The sequence below is a fragment of the Bos taurus genome, chromosome 1 (genome assembly GCF_002263795.3).
Source record: "Bos taurus isolate L1 Dominette 01449 registration number 42190680 breed Hereford chromosome 1, ARS-UCD2.0, whole genome shotgun sequence".
In the NCBI taxonomy this organism is placed as follows: Eukaryota; Metazoa; Chordata; class Mammalia; order Artiodactyla; family Bovidae; genus Bos; species Bos taurus.
This window is the reverse complement of record NC_037328.1, coordinates 2,079,076-2,093,518: the sequence shown is the minus strand read 5'-3', so window position 1 is coordinate 2,093,518 and position 14,443 is coordinate 2,079,076. Positions and strand designations below refer to the sequence as shown.

General features: G+C 42.3%; 1 protein-coding gene and 1 non-coding gene across 7 annotated transcripts in view; one reads left to right on the top strand and one right to left on the bottom strand.

Moving 5' to 3' along the window:
- Positions 1-3,710: 3,710 nt before the first annotated feature.
- Positions 3,711-3,835, top strand: LOC112448317 (small nucleolar RNA SNORA20). The gene has a single exon (XR_003036683.1). It is a non-coding gene; the product is annotated as a small nucleolar RNA SNORA20 (small nucleolar RNA).
- A 6,114-nt stretch (positions 3,836-9,949) lies between these two features.
- TMEM50B (transmembrane protein 50B) overlaps positions 9,950-14,443 on the bottom strand; it is a 36,873-nt gene continuing 32,379 nt past the window's right edge. For all 6 annotated transcript variants that reach the window (XM_059886653.1, XM_059886647.1, XM_059886651.1 and 3 more), the window contains one exon: positions 9,950-11,428. In XM_059886653.1, the coding sequence (XP_059742636.1) occupies positions 11,383-11,428 (46 nt within the window). In that variant the 3' untranslated portion in view covers positions 9,950-11,382. The remainder of the gene's footprint in view (positions 11,429-14,443) is intronic.

Here is a 14,443-nt window from a genome sequence, read left to right as displayed (position 1 = left end):
CTGGAAGTTCATGGTTCATGTACTGTTGAAGCCTGGCTTGGAGAATTTTGAGCATTAGTTTGCTAGTGTGTGAGATGAGTGCAATTGTGCAGTAGTTTGGATTTTTTTTTTGGCATTGCCTTTCTTTGGGATTGGAATGAAAACTGACCTTTTCCAGTCCTGTGGCCACTGCGGCGTTTTCCAACTTTGCTGGCATATTGAGTGCAGCACTTTCACAGCACCATCCTTTAGGATTTGAAATAGCTCAATTGGAAATCCATCACCTCCACTAACTTTGTAGTGATGCTTCTGAAGGCCCATTTGACTTCATATTCCAGGATGTCTGGCTGTATGTGAATGAGCACACCATCATTAAGACCTTTTTTGTATAGTTCTTCTGTGTATTCTTGCCACCTCTTCTTATTATCTTCTGCCTCTGTTAGGTCCATACCATTTCTATTCTTTATCAAGCCCATCTTTGCATGAAATGTTCCCTTGGTATCTCTAATTTTCTTGAAGTGATCTCTAGTCTTTCCCATTCTGTTGTTTTCCTCTATTTCTTTGCACTGTTCACTTAAGACTTTCTTATGTCTCCTTGCTATTCTCTGGAACTCTGCATTCCTATGGATAGATCTTTCCTTTTCTTCTTTGCCTTTCACTTCTCTTCTCAGCTATTTGAAAGGCCTCTTCAGAGAACCATTTTGCCTTTTTGTATTTCTTTTTCTTGGGGATGATTTTGATCACTGCCTCCTGTACAGTGTTATGAACCTCCACCCATAGTTCTTCAGGCAGTCTATCAGATCTAATCCCTGAATCTATTTGTCACTTCTACTGTGTAAATCATAAGGGATTTGATTTAGGTCATACCTGAACAGTCTAGTGGTTTTCCCTACTTCAATTTAAATCTGAATTTGGCAATAAGGAGTTCATGATCTGAGCCACAGTTAGCTTCTGGTCTTGTTTTTGCTGACTGTATAGAGCTTCTCCTTCTTTGGTTGCAAAGAATATGATCAATCTGATTTTGGTATTGACCATCTGGTGATGACAATGTGTGGAGTCTTTTCTTGTGTTGTTGGAAGAGGGTGTTTGCTATGACCAGTGTGTTCTCCTGGAAAAACTGTTAGCCTTTGCCCTGCTTCGTTTTGTACTCCAAGGCCAAATTTGCCTGTTACTCCAGGTATCTCTTGACTTCCTACTTTTGCATTCCAGTCCCCTGTGATGAAAAGGACATTTTTGGGGGGTGTTAGTTCTAGAAGGTCTTGTAGGTCTTCATAGAACTGTTCAATTTCAGCTTCTTCAGCTTTACTGGTTGGGGCATAGACTTGGATTACTGTGATATTGAATGGTTTGCCTTGGAAACGAACAGAGATCATTCTGTCGATTTTGAGATTGCATCCAAGTACTGCATTTCTGACTCTTTTGTTGACTATGATGGCTACTCCATTTCTTCTAAGGGATTCTTGCCCAGTGGAATATTACTCAGCTGTTAAAAAGAATGAAATAAGGCCATTTGCAGCAACATAGATTGATCTAGAGAGTCTCATATTGAGTGAAGTTAAGTCAGGGAGAGAGAAATGTAATATGACATCCTTTATATGTGGAATCTACAAAGAAATGATACAAATGAATTTACTTAAGAAACAGAAAGAGACTCATGGAAAACAAACTCATGGTTACCAGGGGGATAAGGGATAGTTAAAGACTTTGGGAAGGTTATGTACACACTGCTATATTTAAAATGGACAACCAACAAGGATCTATTATATAGCACATGGAACTCTGCTCAATCTTATGTGCCAGCCTGGATGGGAGGGTGGTTTGGGGGAGAATGGATACATGCATATGTATGATGCAATCCCTTCACTGTTCACAACATTGTCAATCAGCTACACCCCAATACAAAATGTTTTTGGTGTTTAAAAAAATAGAAAACATAATCACTTGCAAAATATATTAACTAGTGAAATTAATATAATCAATTAAAGTAATTATATTACACTTTAATTAATTAGTGATGTGAATTAATAATTTATAATGAACATGAATTAGACTGCTTCCCTGGTGGCTCAGATGGTAAAGAATCTGCCTGCAATGCTGGAGATCTGAGTTCAATCCCTGGGTTGGGAAGATCCCCTGGAGGAGGGCATGGCAACCCACTCCAGGATTCTTGCCTGGAGAATCCCCATGTACAGAAGAGCCTGGTGGGCTACAGCCCATGGGGTTGCAAAGAGTTGGACACAACTGAGCAACTAAGCACACACACACACATAAATTAGGCTTACTTCATTTTTGCATTCAGGTGAATAGAACTATTTGATTTCATATCCCTGAGGATAAGTGTCCTGTTTGTAGTTGAGAGCAAGAGCGAAAACCTAGGACCTCCAAGAGCTGATGAGCCCAGATAGGACTCTGAGTCCTTGCCAACAGGCAAGTAAAGGGCCCAGCGTAAAATTTAATTCATCAATTAAATTGACGTGCTTCTTGACTAACTCCTTTCTGAAGTGTTGCTGTGAACCTCAGTATGACTGTGTGTAACTCTGGGTACCCAAACCCTTCTCAAGTGGCTAGCCCCACGCTACAAGTGAAAGATGAACACAGCACCAACAGTCTTAGCCATGTGTACATCTGCATAGACTGTGCACTGCACGACCCCAGTGGTGCCCTGTATATACACAGAATACAAAGTATTTGGTTCCTTTGAGACTTAGAACTTCTTCTTGAAAAACTGTCAAAATTAATAGTGAGTTTCCATGCTAACATGCAAAATCAGATTTAAAACATATTACACACCCAAAAGCCATTAGTAGACTTTATTTTTTTTTTTCATTAGTAGACTTTAGACAGTAATGTGAATTTCTTCTTTTTACTCTTATGTTTTCCAGTCATTTTCTGGAGAATATTCCTTTTTATAATGAAATAATATCAGGAATTTTTTATAAAATGAAAGCTCAGTGCTCTGGCGCAAGAGACACCAGGATGGTAGAGACTGAAAACAGGCAGATTTCAGGGTGAGGTTAAATCCTCTCTCCCTGCTGCACCTGGGTTTTTCTTCAACCAGACAAGAACCACTTATATAAAGATTGTAACTTGTTATACACAAATTATTTATCTCCTCCACATATCACAGGGTCACTTTAGTTCAAGTCTACACAATGCTGTTAGTAAAAAGTACACTGAATTTGTTCTATTTGACTTAATCAGTCTCCCCTCCCACAAAGTACTTTTAAAATTATAAAGGAGAAAAATAGCTTCTTTACGGTAGAGATACCTGGTAGACTCCACCTTGAGCAGGCAAGCAAAGTTAAAAGCACCAGGACGGGGACAGATGTATGCTTGCTTTGATGTCATGAAAATGTAACATCTATGTTATTCCTGCCAAAACTGCATAACCTGAATTTAATCACAACGGAACATCAGACAAACCAAAATTGAGGGGCATTCTACACAACAGTTGGTCTGCATTCTTCAAAAATACCTCGTCATGGACTTCCCTGGTGGTCCAGTGGTTAAGAATGCTGCAGGGAACACAGGTGCAGTCCCTGGTCTGGGAAGATCCCACATGCCTGGGGGCAACTCAGCTGATGCACTCAACTACTGAAGCCCGCACGCCGTTGCTTCACAACAGGAGAACCCACAGCAATAAGAAGTCCGGGCACTGCAAATAGAGAGTAGCCCCTGCTTGCAGCAACTAGAGAAAGACCTAGCACAGCCAAAAATAGTGAATAAATAATTTTACAAAATAATAGCCATTATAGTCTTTCAGTGATATGAGCAGTTATACACATGGGATAAAATAATACTGGGCCATTGTAAATGGAGGTGAAGTCACCATTTCATCTCCATGGTCTAGACACTGCAAAAAACAAAAACCAAAAACCTAGTCATGAATGACAAAGGCTGAAGTTGTCCCAAGTTAATAGCCACTAAAGGGGGCTTCCCTGTGGCTCAGCTGGTAAAGAATCTGACCTGATTCTTTATCAATGAAGGAGACCTGATCCCTGGGTTGGGAAGATCCCCTGGAAAAGGAAATGGTGACCCACTCCAGTATTCTTGCCTGGAGAGTCCCCATGGACAGAGGAGCCTGGCAGGCTATGGGGTCGCCATGGGGACCCGCCCACGGGGTCGCAAAGAATTGGACATGACTGAGCAACTAAGCACAGCACAGCAAAAGGGGGCTTCCCTGGTGGCTCATGGTAACGAATCCGCCTACATATGCGGTAGACATGGATTCAATCCCTGATCTGGGATCCTACATGCCGTGGAACAACTAAGCCCAAGCGCCACAGCTACTGAGCCGGTACTCTAGACACTGTGCTCCACGATGAGAAGCCACCGAAATGAGAAGCCGGTGCGCCGCAACTAGAGAGCAGCCCTTGCTCTCCGCAACTAGAGAAAACCCGCGCAGCAACGAAGACCTAGTATGGCCAAAAGTAAATAAATAAAATTATTTTTTAAAAAAGAGCCACTAAAGGGCCATGACAACTAAATGCAATGCGCGATCACAGACTGGATTCTGGACCGGAAAAAAACCTTATTTTTCTTTACTATAAAGCATACGAGTGCGGCACTTGACAAAATTCAAATGAAGTCCTTAGTGCTCTATCAATGGTAACTTCCTGATTTTGGTATTGTAGAACAGTTGTGATTTGCAGAAATACACCGAAGTGTTCATGAGTAAAGAGGTATCTTGTCTGCAGCATACTGTCAAATGTCTCAGAAAAAAAAAGACTAAAGCGATTGTGGTAAAATGTTACCATCTGGGGAAGCTAGAATTCTCTGAGTTATTTTTGCAACTTTCCTGTAAGTCTGAAGCTATTTCAAAATAAGTCAGTCAATCTCTACACTCCTAACTTTCGTTAACAGAAGTAAATACACTTTGCCTCATACTGAATCCCTCTTGTCACCTGGATAAGGTGCTCCCATGTCAAAGATTTGCTGATCTCTGCACTGGCATAATCCACAGGGTTCCAGAAGGCTTGCCTTGCTACTCTTGTAGAAATGTAAAATATCCTATTTTCTGCAGCTTAAACAATTGAAGAGGGGGCTTCCATGGTTGGACAGTGGTTAAGGATCTGCCTGGCAATGCAGGAGACACAGCTTCGATCCCTGGACCAGGGATCCCACATGCCACAGGGCAACTAACTACTGATCCCGCACTCTAGAGCCCAGGAACCGCAACTACAGAACCCACATGCAGGAACGACGGAAGGCCTCGCGCCCTAGAGCCTGTGCTCGTCAACCAGCAAAGCCACCATAAAAACCCCATTCACGGCAATTAGACGGTAGCGCCTGCTCTCTGCAGGCAGCAACCAAGACCCAGTGCAGCCTATATATATATATATATATAAGAATTGGAGAGGCATATACTATCATCTAAAACCCTATATAAAATGACTAAACCTGTGTTAAATCTACTACAAGAGAAAGAAAAAAAACCACTGGCAGGCTCAAAAAAACAAACGTCTCCAGATTCTTTTTTTTTCTGACTTTAAATTATGTATCTTTATAAATTTTTTATTTTTAAATTTTAATTGGAGGCTAATTACAATATTGTAGTGGTTTTTGCCATACATTAACATGAATCAGCCACGGGTATACATGTGTCCCCCATCCTGAACCCTCCTCCCACCTCCCTCCCCATCCCATCCCTCAGGGTCATCCCAGTTTACCAGCCCTGAGCACCCTGTCTCATGCATCAAACCTGGACTGGTGATCTATTTCACATATGGTAATGTACATGTTTCAGTGCTATTCTCTCAAATCATCCCACCCTCGCCTTCTCCCACAGAGTCCAACAGTCTGTTCTTTACATCTGTGTCTCGTTTGCTGTCTTAAGATGGCACGCCACCTTGTGACCAAAGGCTAAAAAGCCATCAAATGACAAAGGAAAAACGCCTTCAGGCAGAGCCACCAGGGAAAGAAGGACCCAGCTTTATTGATCATTTACTGTTTCCAGGCACCACGAGGCATTTCCTTCTATCAATTCTCAAACAGCGTGGGGCTCACACAGCTAGTAAGTGGCAGTGGCAGAATTAGGGAAAAGTAAAGCAATCTAAACCCCGTCCATTGATCACGGCCTTGTGGTGAAGGGGCTTGCGTAACTCAGTGAAGCTAAGAGCCACGCCGTGCAGGGCCACCCAAGACATGGGATACATGTGTATGTACATCTGAGTCCCTTCATTGTTCACCTAAAACTATAACAACATTGTTAATCAGCTATACCCCAATGCAAAATGTTTTTGGTGTTAATAAACATTAAAAAAAAAAAAAGGTGGGTCATAGTGGAGAGTAATGACAAAACATGGTCCACTGGAGGATGGAATGCCAAACCACTCTAGTATTCTTATCCAGAGAACCCCATGGGCAGTGTGAAAAGGCAAAAAGATATGACACTGGACGATGAGCCGCTCAGGTCAGAAGGTGTCCAATATGCTACTGGGGAAGTGCGTACTCAGTCACTCAGTCGTGTCCAACTCTTTGGGACCCCATAGACTGATGCTTATGCTGAAACTCCAATACTGTGGCCACTTGATGCAAAGAACTGACTCATTTGAAAAGACCCTGATGCTGGGAAAGATTGAAGGCGGGAGGAGAAGGGGACGACAGAGGATGAGATGGTTGGATGGCATCACTGACTCAACAGACATGAGTCTGAGTAAACTCTGGGAGTTGGTGATGGACAGGGAGGCCTGGCATGCTGCAGTCCATGGAGTTGCAAAGAGGTGGACGCCACTGAGCAACTGAACTGAACTGAGACTGTGGCCTGCCAGGCTACCCTGTCCATGTGACTATCCAGTAAGAATACAGAGTGGGTTGCTATTTGCTTCTCCAGGGGATCTTCCAGACCCAGGGATTGAACCTGAGTCTCCTGCATTGGCAGGCAGATTCTTTACCACTAAGCTACCAGGGCAGCCCATAGAATTGATAGTTCATTCCTAAAAAATACAGGACACATTTTATAAAAAGCTCTAAGAAAGGAACTTTACAGGAAAAAAAAAATTTTAACCTAGTTCAACCAAAGGTCTTCCAAGCTTCTTTGACCACTGTACATCTTTTCCTAAAGAAATGCCAAGGTTCTAGGGCAGTTCAGAAATGCTGGCTGAGGAGAGGACTTCGCACTCAGGAACAAAGGGCCTGAGCCGTGACTCCGATCCGTGGGCAAGTCCCTTCACCTCTCCAATAAAAGTTCCTACCTCCAATTGTGAGGGTGAAATGAGACCATACACAGGGCATAGAAGGTTCTTCACAAATGCTAGCAGGGAAAAAAATGCGTGAGTTAGAAGCTTCCTTCAGGCGTAAGGTATAGTGTTGCTTTGCGCTCAAGGCTGTGAATCAACTACATTTAAACAAGGTGTTTTTAAGTAGAAACACACATGAAGCAAGGTTATGTATTGATGGCTGAGGAAAATGTTGTGGCCGAAAGCTCACCTAACCCAGCATTTCCATCAGGAGCAAAGATTCAGAACTCACTAATTTGGTCTTGGGGAGGCTCTACAGATTCTACAGCAAAGGAGAACTGACTGGGGCTTTCCTGGTGGCTCAGTGGTAAAGAATCTGCCTGCCAATGCAGGAGACACGGCTTTGATCCCTGACCGGGGAAGATGCCACATGCCACAGGGCAACAAAGCTCCAGTGCCACAACCACTGAGCCTGTGCTCTAGAGCCTGGGAGCTGCAGCTACTGAGTCCACGTGCCTCGAGCCCCTGCTCTGCAATGAGCAGCCCATACACTGCAACCAGAGAGGGGCCCTCGCTGGCTGCAACTAGAAAAAGCCCGCACAGCAGCCAAGACCCAGCACAGCCCAAGGTAAGTAAATAAAAATTATTTTTAAAGCAAGACAATTGACTGGATTTGGAAAGCTTGAAAGCTTAAAGCATGGGGGAAGGAAAAAGAAGAGGTGGAGAAATATTTTGGGTTTGGTCCAAATGAAATTGAGAGCAGGGGAAGAACAGAAAAGTTCACTGTCTTTAGGTATGAAAGAACCAGGATGGATATATAGTTCATTTTAAATAAAATGCAACCATAATAAAGGCTATTTACAGGAAAATGGGGGTGGACTGTGAAAACAAAGATGGCATCACAATTTCCTTAAAAAAGAACTGTTCTGGGATTAAATGAGCATGTTCTGATTTTCCTCAGTAATTTTTCAGAAAAGCATTCAACCTATCCATCATGTTAGGCTACTCCTTTGTTTTCAAAGAAATAAGAAAAACAATCAACAAAGGGACTAAAATAATAATTTCTACTTCAATCCTCCCAGTTTGAATAGATGATACAGTGAAGAGAGTGCTCTGAAGTAAGAGCACAGGCTGTTAAAATCAAATGTGACTGTTAGGGATAAAATTAGCATCAGATGTTTATCCCTCAGGATTTATTAGGGTGTTATTTGAGATGAAACTGTCTAACAGTAGCCCGTCATTTTTATAAACTTTAAACAAAATCAAAATGAGTGTGTGGTGATAGAGTACAAGAAAAAAAAAAAGGGATAAATCAATAAGGTTGGCAGAGATTTGATGTTTGATATGAGCCAATTAAATACAAAACAGAGCAATGAAATTGCTTAAAAAAAAAGCAATAGAAAAAAAAAAAAAAAACGGGGCGGGGCGGTCAGAGTTAACATTATGTTTGAAAACCCTCCCATCATGGAAAACTACAGCGAACCTGAGTTCAATGCATCTATGTCAAACACTAAAAAAAAAAAAAAAAAAAAGGACTTCCCTGTAGCTCAAATGGTAAAGAATCTGCCTGCAATGCAAGAGACCAAGGTTCGATCCCTGGGTCGGGAAGATCTTCTGAAGGGAATGGCTACCCACGATAGTACTCTTGCCTGGAGAACCCTATAGATAGAGAAGTCTGGCGGGCTATAGCCCATAGGGTCGCAAAGAGTCAGACACGACTGAGTGACTAACACACATGTCAAACACCCTGGGGTTTCTTGCACAAGCAGCAAATGCTATAAGGCACTGATCTTCCAGTCTGCAATCTCTGCTACCTCATTACATTGATACACGTCAAAAATTTATATAATGGAAAGACGCAGCATCTACAGCAACAACCCAAAGTATACAACGAGGACTCAGAAACAGTGTAATTAATAACATATAATGCTCTGGTGATGTTGGTCCTACACAAAACACCAAAAGACACTTGGATTCAATAGCCACTGAACCTGTGTTAGCAGGGAGATTTTAAGGGAATCACATGTACCTTTAAAGGTTTACAAAGGAGTCTATTCTGACAGTGTCTGATAGGAGTGGATACTAACATTATCTTTTTTTTTTTAATGAGGAAACAAACAGGGAAATCAAGTGATTTGCTCCCAATTAAAAAACAAATTCATGACAGAGTCAAAAATAGAAAAAGCAGCCACTATTTCAGTCAGCCTTCCCTTCATTAGCCTTCACACTGCTGCTGCTACTGCTGCTAAGTCGCTTCAGTCGTGTCTGACCCCACGAGGCTCCCCCGTCCCTGGGATTCTCCAGGCAAGAACACTGGAGTGGGTTGCCATTTCCTTTTCCAATGCATGAAAGTGAAAAGGGAAAGTGAAATCACTCAGTCGTGTCTGACCCTCCGCGACCCCATGGACTGCAGTCCACCAGGCTCTTCCGTCCATGGGATTTTCCAGGCAAGAGCACTAGAGTGGGGTGCCATCGCCTTGTCTGAGCCTTCACAGTAGCACCTCATAAATCTGAGAAGAATATATTTCTCCTGGGAGTTCACTGCTGGTCCAGTGGTCAGGACTCCCCATTTTCACTGCTGAGGGCCCAGGTTTGAGCCCTGGCCAGGGAGCTAGAATCTCACAAGCTGAGCGGTTGTGTCCCCTGAGCCCAACAGGCAATCTATATATATATATAGATTTTGTAAAGGGAAGTCACTTCTTTGACCAGGACCACTGGGAATGACTGAAACCTGAGCAGCAAGCCAAACTGTAGAGTTTGTTTTCTCCAACAGATTTAACAATATTACAATGTGTGAGAAGTAATATTTATTGCAACAAGTTACAAGGGAGTGGAAACATGTAATTAGTCTTACAGTTTATTGGAAGCCAGACGGTATTTTTGAAGGAAAAAACAACAAAGAGAAAGTGATTAAACAAGATGATATCAGACAAAGGCACAGCATTCCACAACTGCTTCATACTCTGTGCGCGGTAAAACCTCAGAGAGGAGAGACGTTAACATAAGCAAAACACGGCTTATGTTAGAAGCTGCATATAATATCACTAATACTATTCTGTCTTACAACAAAAGGCTCTAGAAAAGTCCCTCTGGAGGAAAAAAGTGCAACAACAACAAAAAACCTGTTGAAAAGTGCAACAAAAAAAACAAAGGAAAGCCAAAGTAGAAATAAAGACCCAGCTCTCCCTTTGAAATCTCTCAAGGGAATACACATAGTGCAAATACAGTATTTCATACTCAGCAAAAGAAGCTTTCAACTGGAGTAAGAACTTTCAGGTTAAAGATGTATTTGGCAGGGAGAGTTCACCTCATGTTTTGAGAGCTGAAGCAAAGACAGACCTGCAGTCAAGTCACTGAGTGGATGAAATGCCTAATTTCTCACTAGGTCATGAGGATCCCCTTTGGGAAGAGTGCTTTTATCCTGAATCTAATTATTCCACTTTTTGTTATATGGTTCATGCTTTTAAACTGCAGTTGTCTTCAAACTTGCTTGATACAGAATTCGGTAACATCAGATAATAGTAGGTTGTCAAACGACAACGGTTTAAGCTGCTTTTGTTAAGAAGCATGTTGCTGAGCTGCCTACCAATCTTTTTACATCAGCCGTGTAAAACTGAGCTTATGCGACCATGTATTACCCTTTCTCAAATAAAGTCTTAGTAGAGGAATTGTTTTTTAGAACAGATTTTCAAACTAGTCCTTCGGGCATTTTTAAAAATCTTCATATAAAAGTCCACTTTTTTTATACATAAGAACAAACATTTTTCCTTTAAAAAAAATCTAATTTTTAAGCCAAAATAAATTACAACTTGCTAAAATACCCCTTTTAATGGCTCAGTGCTTATTTCAGATATGTGGAACTGCATTTTTTGCACATCTTTGAAAATCAGGCAAAGTAGTTAATGCTACAATGACCATGATGATACAACCCTGGCTCAGGGAACATATTAAGCTTTAAGTCTTCAAGAATAAAAAAACTGACACTCCTCATCTCATCTATATAGTCTTACACTATGTACATATTAACAATCTAATTCAATGAAAAAAAAAAAGGACAGAAATTTCATAAAACTATTTAAAAACTCAGGGCTTTACATAAAAGTGTAAAGAGACAAAACATTTAATGTACAATCTATTCCATTTGGCAATGTGTAAACTATACTGAAATAAAAAATTATCTACAGATAGAATATAACAAAAGGAAAACGTGATTTGAGAAGTGGTCTCAGGTCCACAGCTCTTCAGTTCTTCCAAATTTGTAGATCAGAGTGCTGGAAAGATATTAAAATAAATTGTGAGGTAAAATCACATAGAAACACAATAGAGAATTCATTTTCTAAATATGCTTTGATGGGTACCTCACTGATCCTTTCTATCAGCTTCTAAAATTAAAGACTGTGGTGCTGTTGGTCTGAATTTGCTTGTTTTATAAAGCAGTCTGTGGACCTCATGGCTGAGTTTAGTATCTTCTTAAAGCCTAAAGTTACTGGATAGGACACCAGTAAAGGAAAGAGCACATTTCTCATCGTGGCCAGCAATAAGGTCATTCACATCTCTAGGGTTCTACAATATCTGAGCTACAAAAACTGAAGCATCCTAAAACAGACCATGACGCAATTCTTCATTCATTTACAGAAAGTTACTGTACAGAGTGCTGGCTGGGCATGAGGCACCTGGCTAAGCACTGGGAATGGGACTGTGAGCCAAAACTAGACAAATGTGCTCACCAGTGGGAGAAAACCAAATCCCAACTCAGTGATACCCATGGGACCAAGAGAGAGAAATACAAGGATCAGACCTAGTTAGAGGTCAAGGTTTTCCTAAGGAAGTGATGACTGAACTGAGATCTAAAAGAAAGGGAGTGTGGGACTTCCGGGGTGGTCCAGTGGTTAAGAATCCACCTGGCAATGCAGCAACATGGGTTCGATCCCCAGTTTGGGAAGATCCCATATGCCACGGGGCATCTAAGCTTATGCGCCACAACTACTGAGCCCATGCACCTAGAGCTCACACCCCGCAACAGAAGCGGCCACCGCAGTGAGAAGCCCACACACCACCAGCAAGAGCAGCCCCCACTCTCCACAACTAGAGAAAAGCTGCCACAGCCCTGAAGACCTGGGGGGAGGCAGGGAGGAGAGGAGGAAGGAAGGGAGGAGGAGAGAGAGGAAAGGAAGAAATAATTACCTCAGCAAGGCATGAGGGGAAGAAGCAAAGGCCAGAAAGATAGGACACTCTGGGACCAGGAGTTTGAGCTCTGGGTACACTGGCTGTGTTAGATTTGAAACATTAGCCACTCAGGAAGGGATAAGTAAGAATCCAATACATGGTTTAGACACAGAGACAGACATCTGTGGCTCCCTGGCACACAGGTACTAACTGAAGTCCCCAGCAAAAAGGACCTCATCGAGAGAGGGAAGGAGTCTAGAAGAGGCCTAGAGCAGAACCTTAAGAAACTTCAAAGGTGAGTGGCCAGGGCGTGGCGGACCAGCAGGCACAGCAAACAGAGGAGGAGGAGGAGCTGCCCTCTGCACTCAGAAAAGGCCTGGCACACGGGAAGCACGGCTGGCTGCGTAACTTGCTGGCCTCTGGGCGGAGCACACAGCTGGTGCAGCAGCCACTGCCCACGTGAGCACAGGCCTTTACACACACAAGGTTTCTGTTCAACCAACTGTCATTTACACAGGCTCATCTGCCCCTGCAAAGGGCTGAATCTGAATTTAAATTTGATCTCGAAACAGTGCCTAAGACATCTTTGTGCAAATTCAATGTATTCCCAAAAGGGTGTCAGTCATGTGCCAAGAAATACAGTCACAAGACGCAGAAACAGTCACACGTCTTTCACAACCAAGAGTGCCCCAGCCGCGGTGCAGTAAGAGGGAGCCCAGGCACAGGGGTCTCCTGAGGTGAGCAGAGTCGAGACAGTGTCGAGAGTTCCGGGAGGCTGAGCAGCCAGAGTGTGCAAGGTGGAGGACAGAGAGCTAGAGGGTAGGGTCCCATGGGCTTCTGCCGAGTACTGACAGTAGATGCGTGTGTGGAAACTACCCAAGAAAAGGGAAGGAAACATTGGAAAGAACCATTCCCAGAGCTCCCAAAGGGCTGGGAATACCTCACAATCTCATAGCAGAGTGAACACCTCAGAACACATGCGGCATCAGGAAGAACACTGAGAAGTGCTCTCTGGCTTAGCAAGGGGGCCCTAAAGCTGCTCTGGGCCTGCCTAACAAAGCTTAAAAGCAAGATCCAAAGGATCAACTCGTTTCCAAATGACTGAGCTGCATTCAGAACAAAGCTCAAAAACATTTAAAGGAACACCCAAAAGTCCAGCTCCCAGTCAGCTACCAGCAAAGAGCAAACAGAGCTTCAGACCCAGAATGAAAAAAGGAAACAAAAGTAATCAACAGAAACAGACTGAGAATTGATACAATTAGACAAGGACATTGAAATAGTTATAAACATACTTCATATGTTCAAGAAGACAGAGGAAAAGCATAAGCATGTTAGGGAGAGACGTGGAAATGGTGAAAAAAATAAATGCCCAAATCAAGTTAACAGAGATGAAAAATACAATATCTGAGATGAAAAGCACACTGGATGGGAGTAATAGATTAGATGTGATGGAAGCAGACATCAGTGAATTTAAAGATATAACACTGGAAACTAACCCAAATGAAACACAGAGAGAAAACAAGAGAAGAAGACTTGGTGGGCAGAAGAGCGGTGGTGGAGAGGTAGGAAAAAAGCACGCAAAGAACGAAGCACCAGTGAGCTGTGGAACAACATCTAGCAGCCTACTATGTGTATAGCTGGAACCCAGGAGGGAAGGGTGGACAGAAAAAAAGATCTGAGGAAATACTGTCTGAAAAGATTCCAAGTATGGTGAAAACTATAAATCCACAGATCCAAGAAACTCAGTGAACCCCAAACAGAAGAAATATGAAGAAAACGACACCATAGCCCTCCATAATCCAACTCCTTAAAACCAATGACAAAAACAAACTTCTTCAACACTTAGATCTTAATGCTTCAGTGAGTGAGGAGTAGGGTAAGGGGTGTAATTTTATAAATGATGCCCAAAGTACCTACCTATCTTTACACTAAAAGACATTTTCATCTCAAAAAGCAAAGGATACAGGCTTCATTTTGGAAGCTTTATAGAAGATTACCCCTAAAAAGCACTTCGGATCATTTTATTATTTTACTTAAAGTTATCTTTAAAAACTTAAAAAAAAAGTTTAATTCCCCAATCAGGTTTTGTATATGACATGCATATTATGTATTAATTCTAA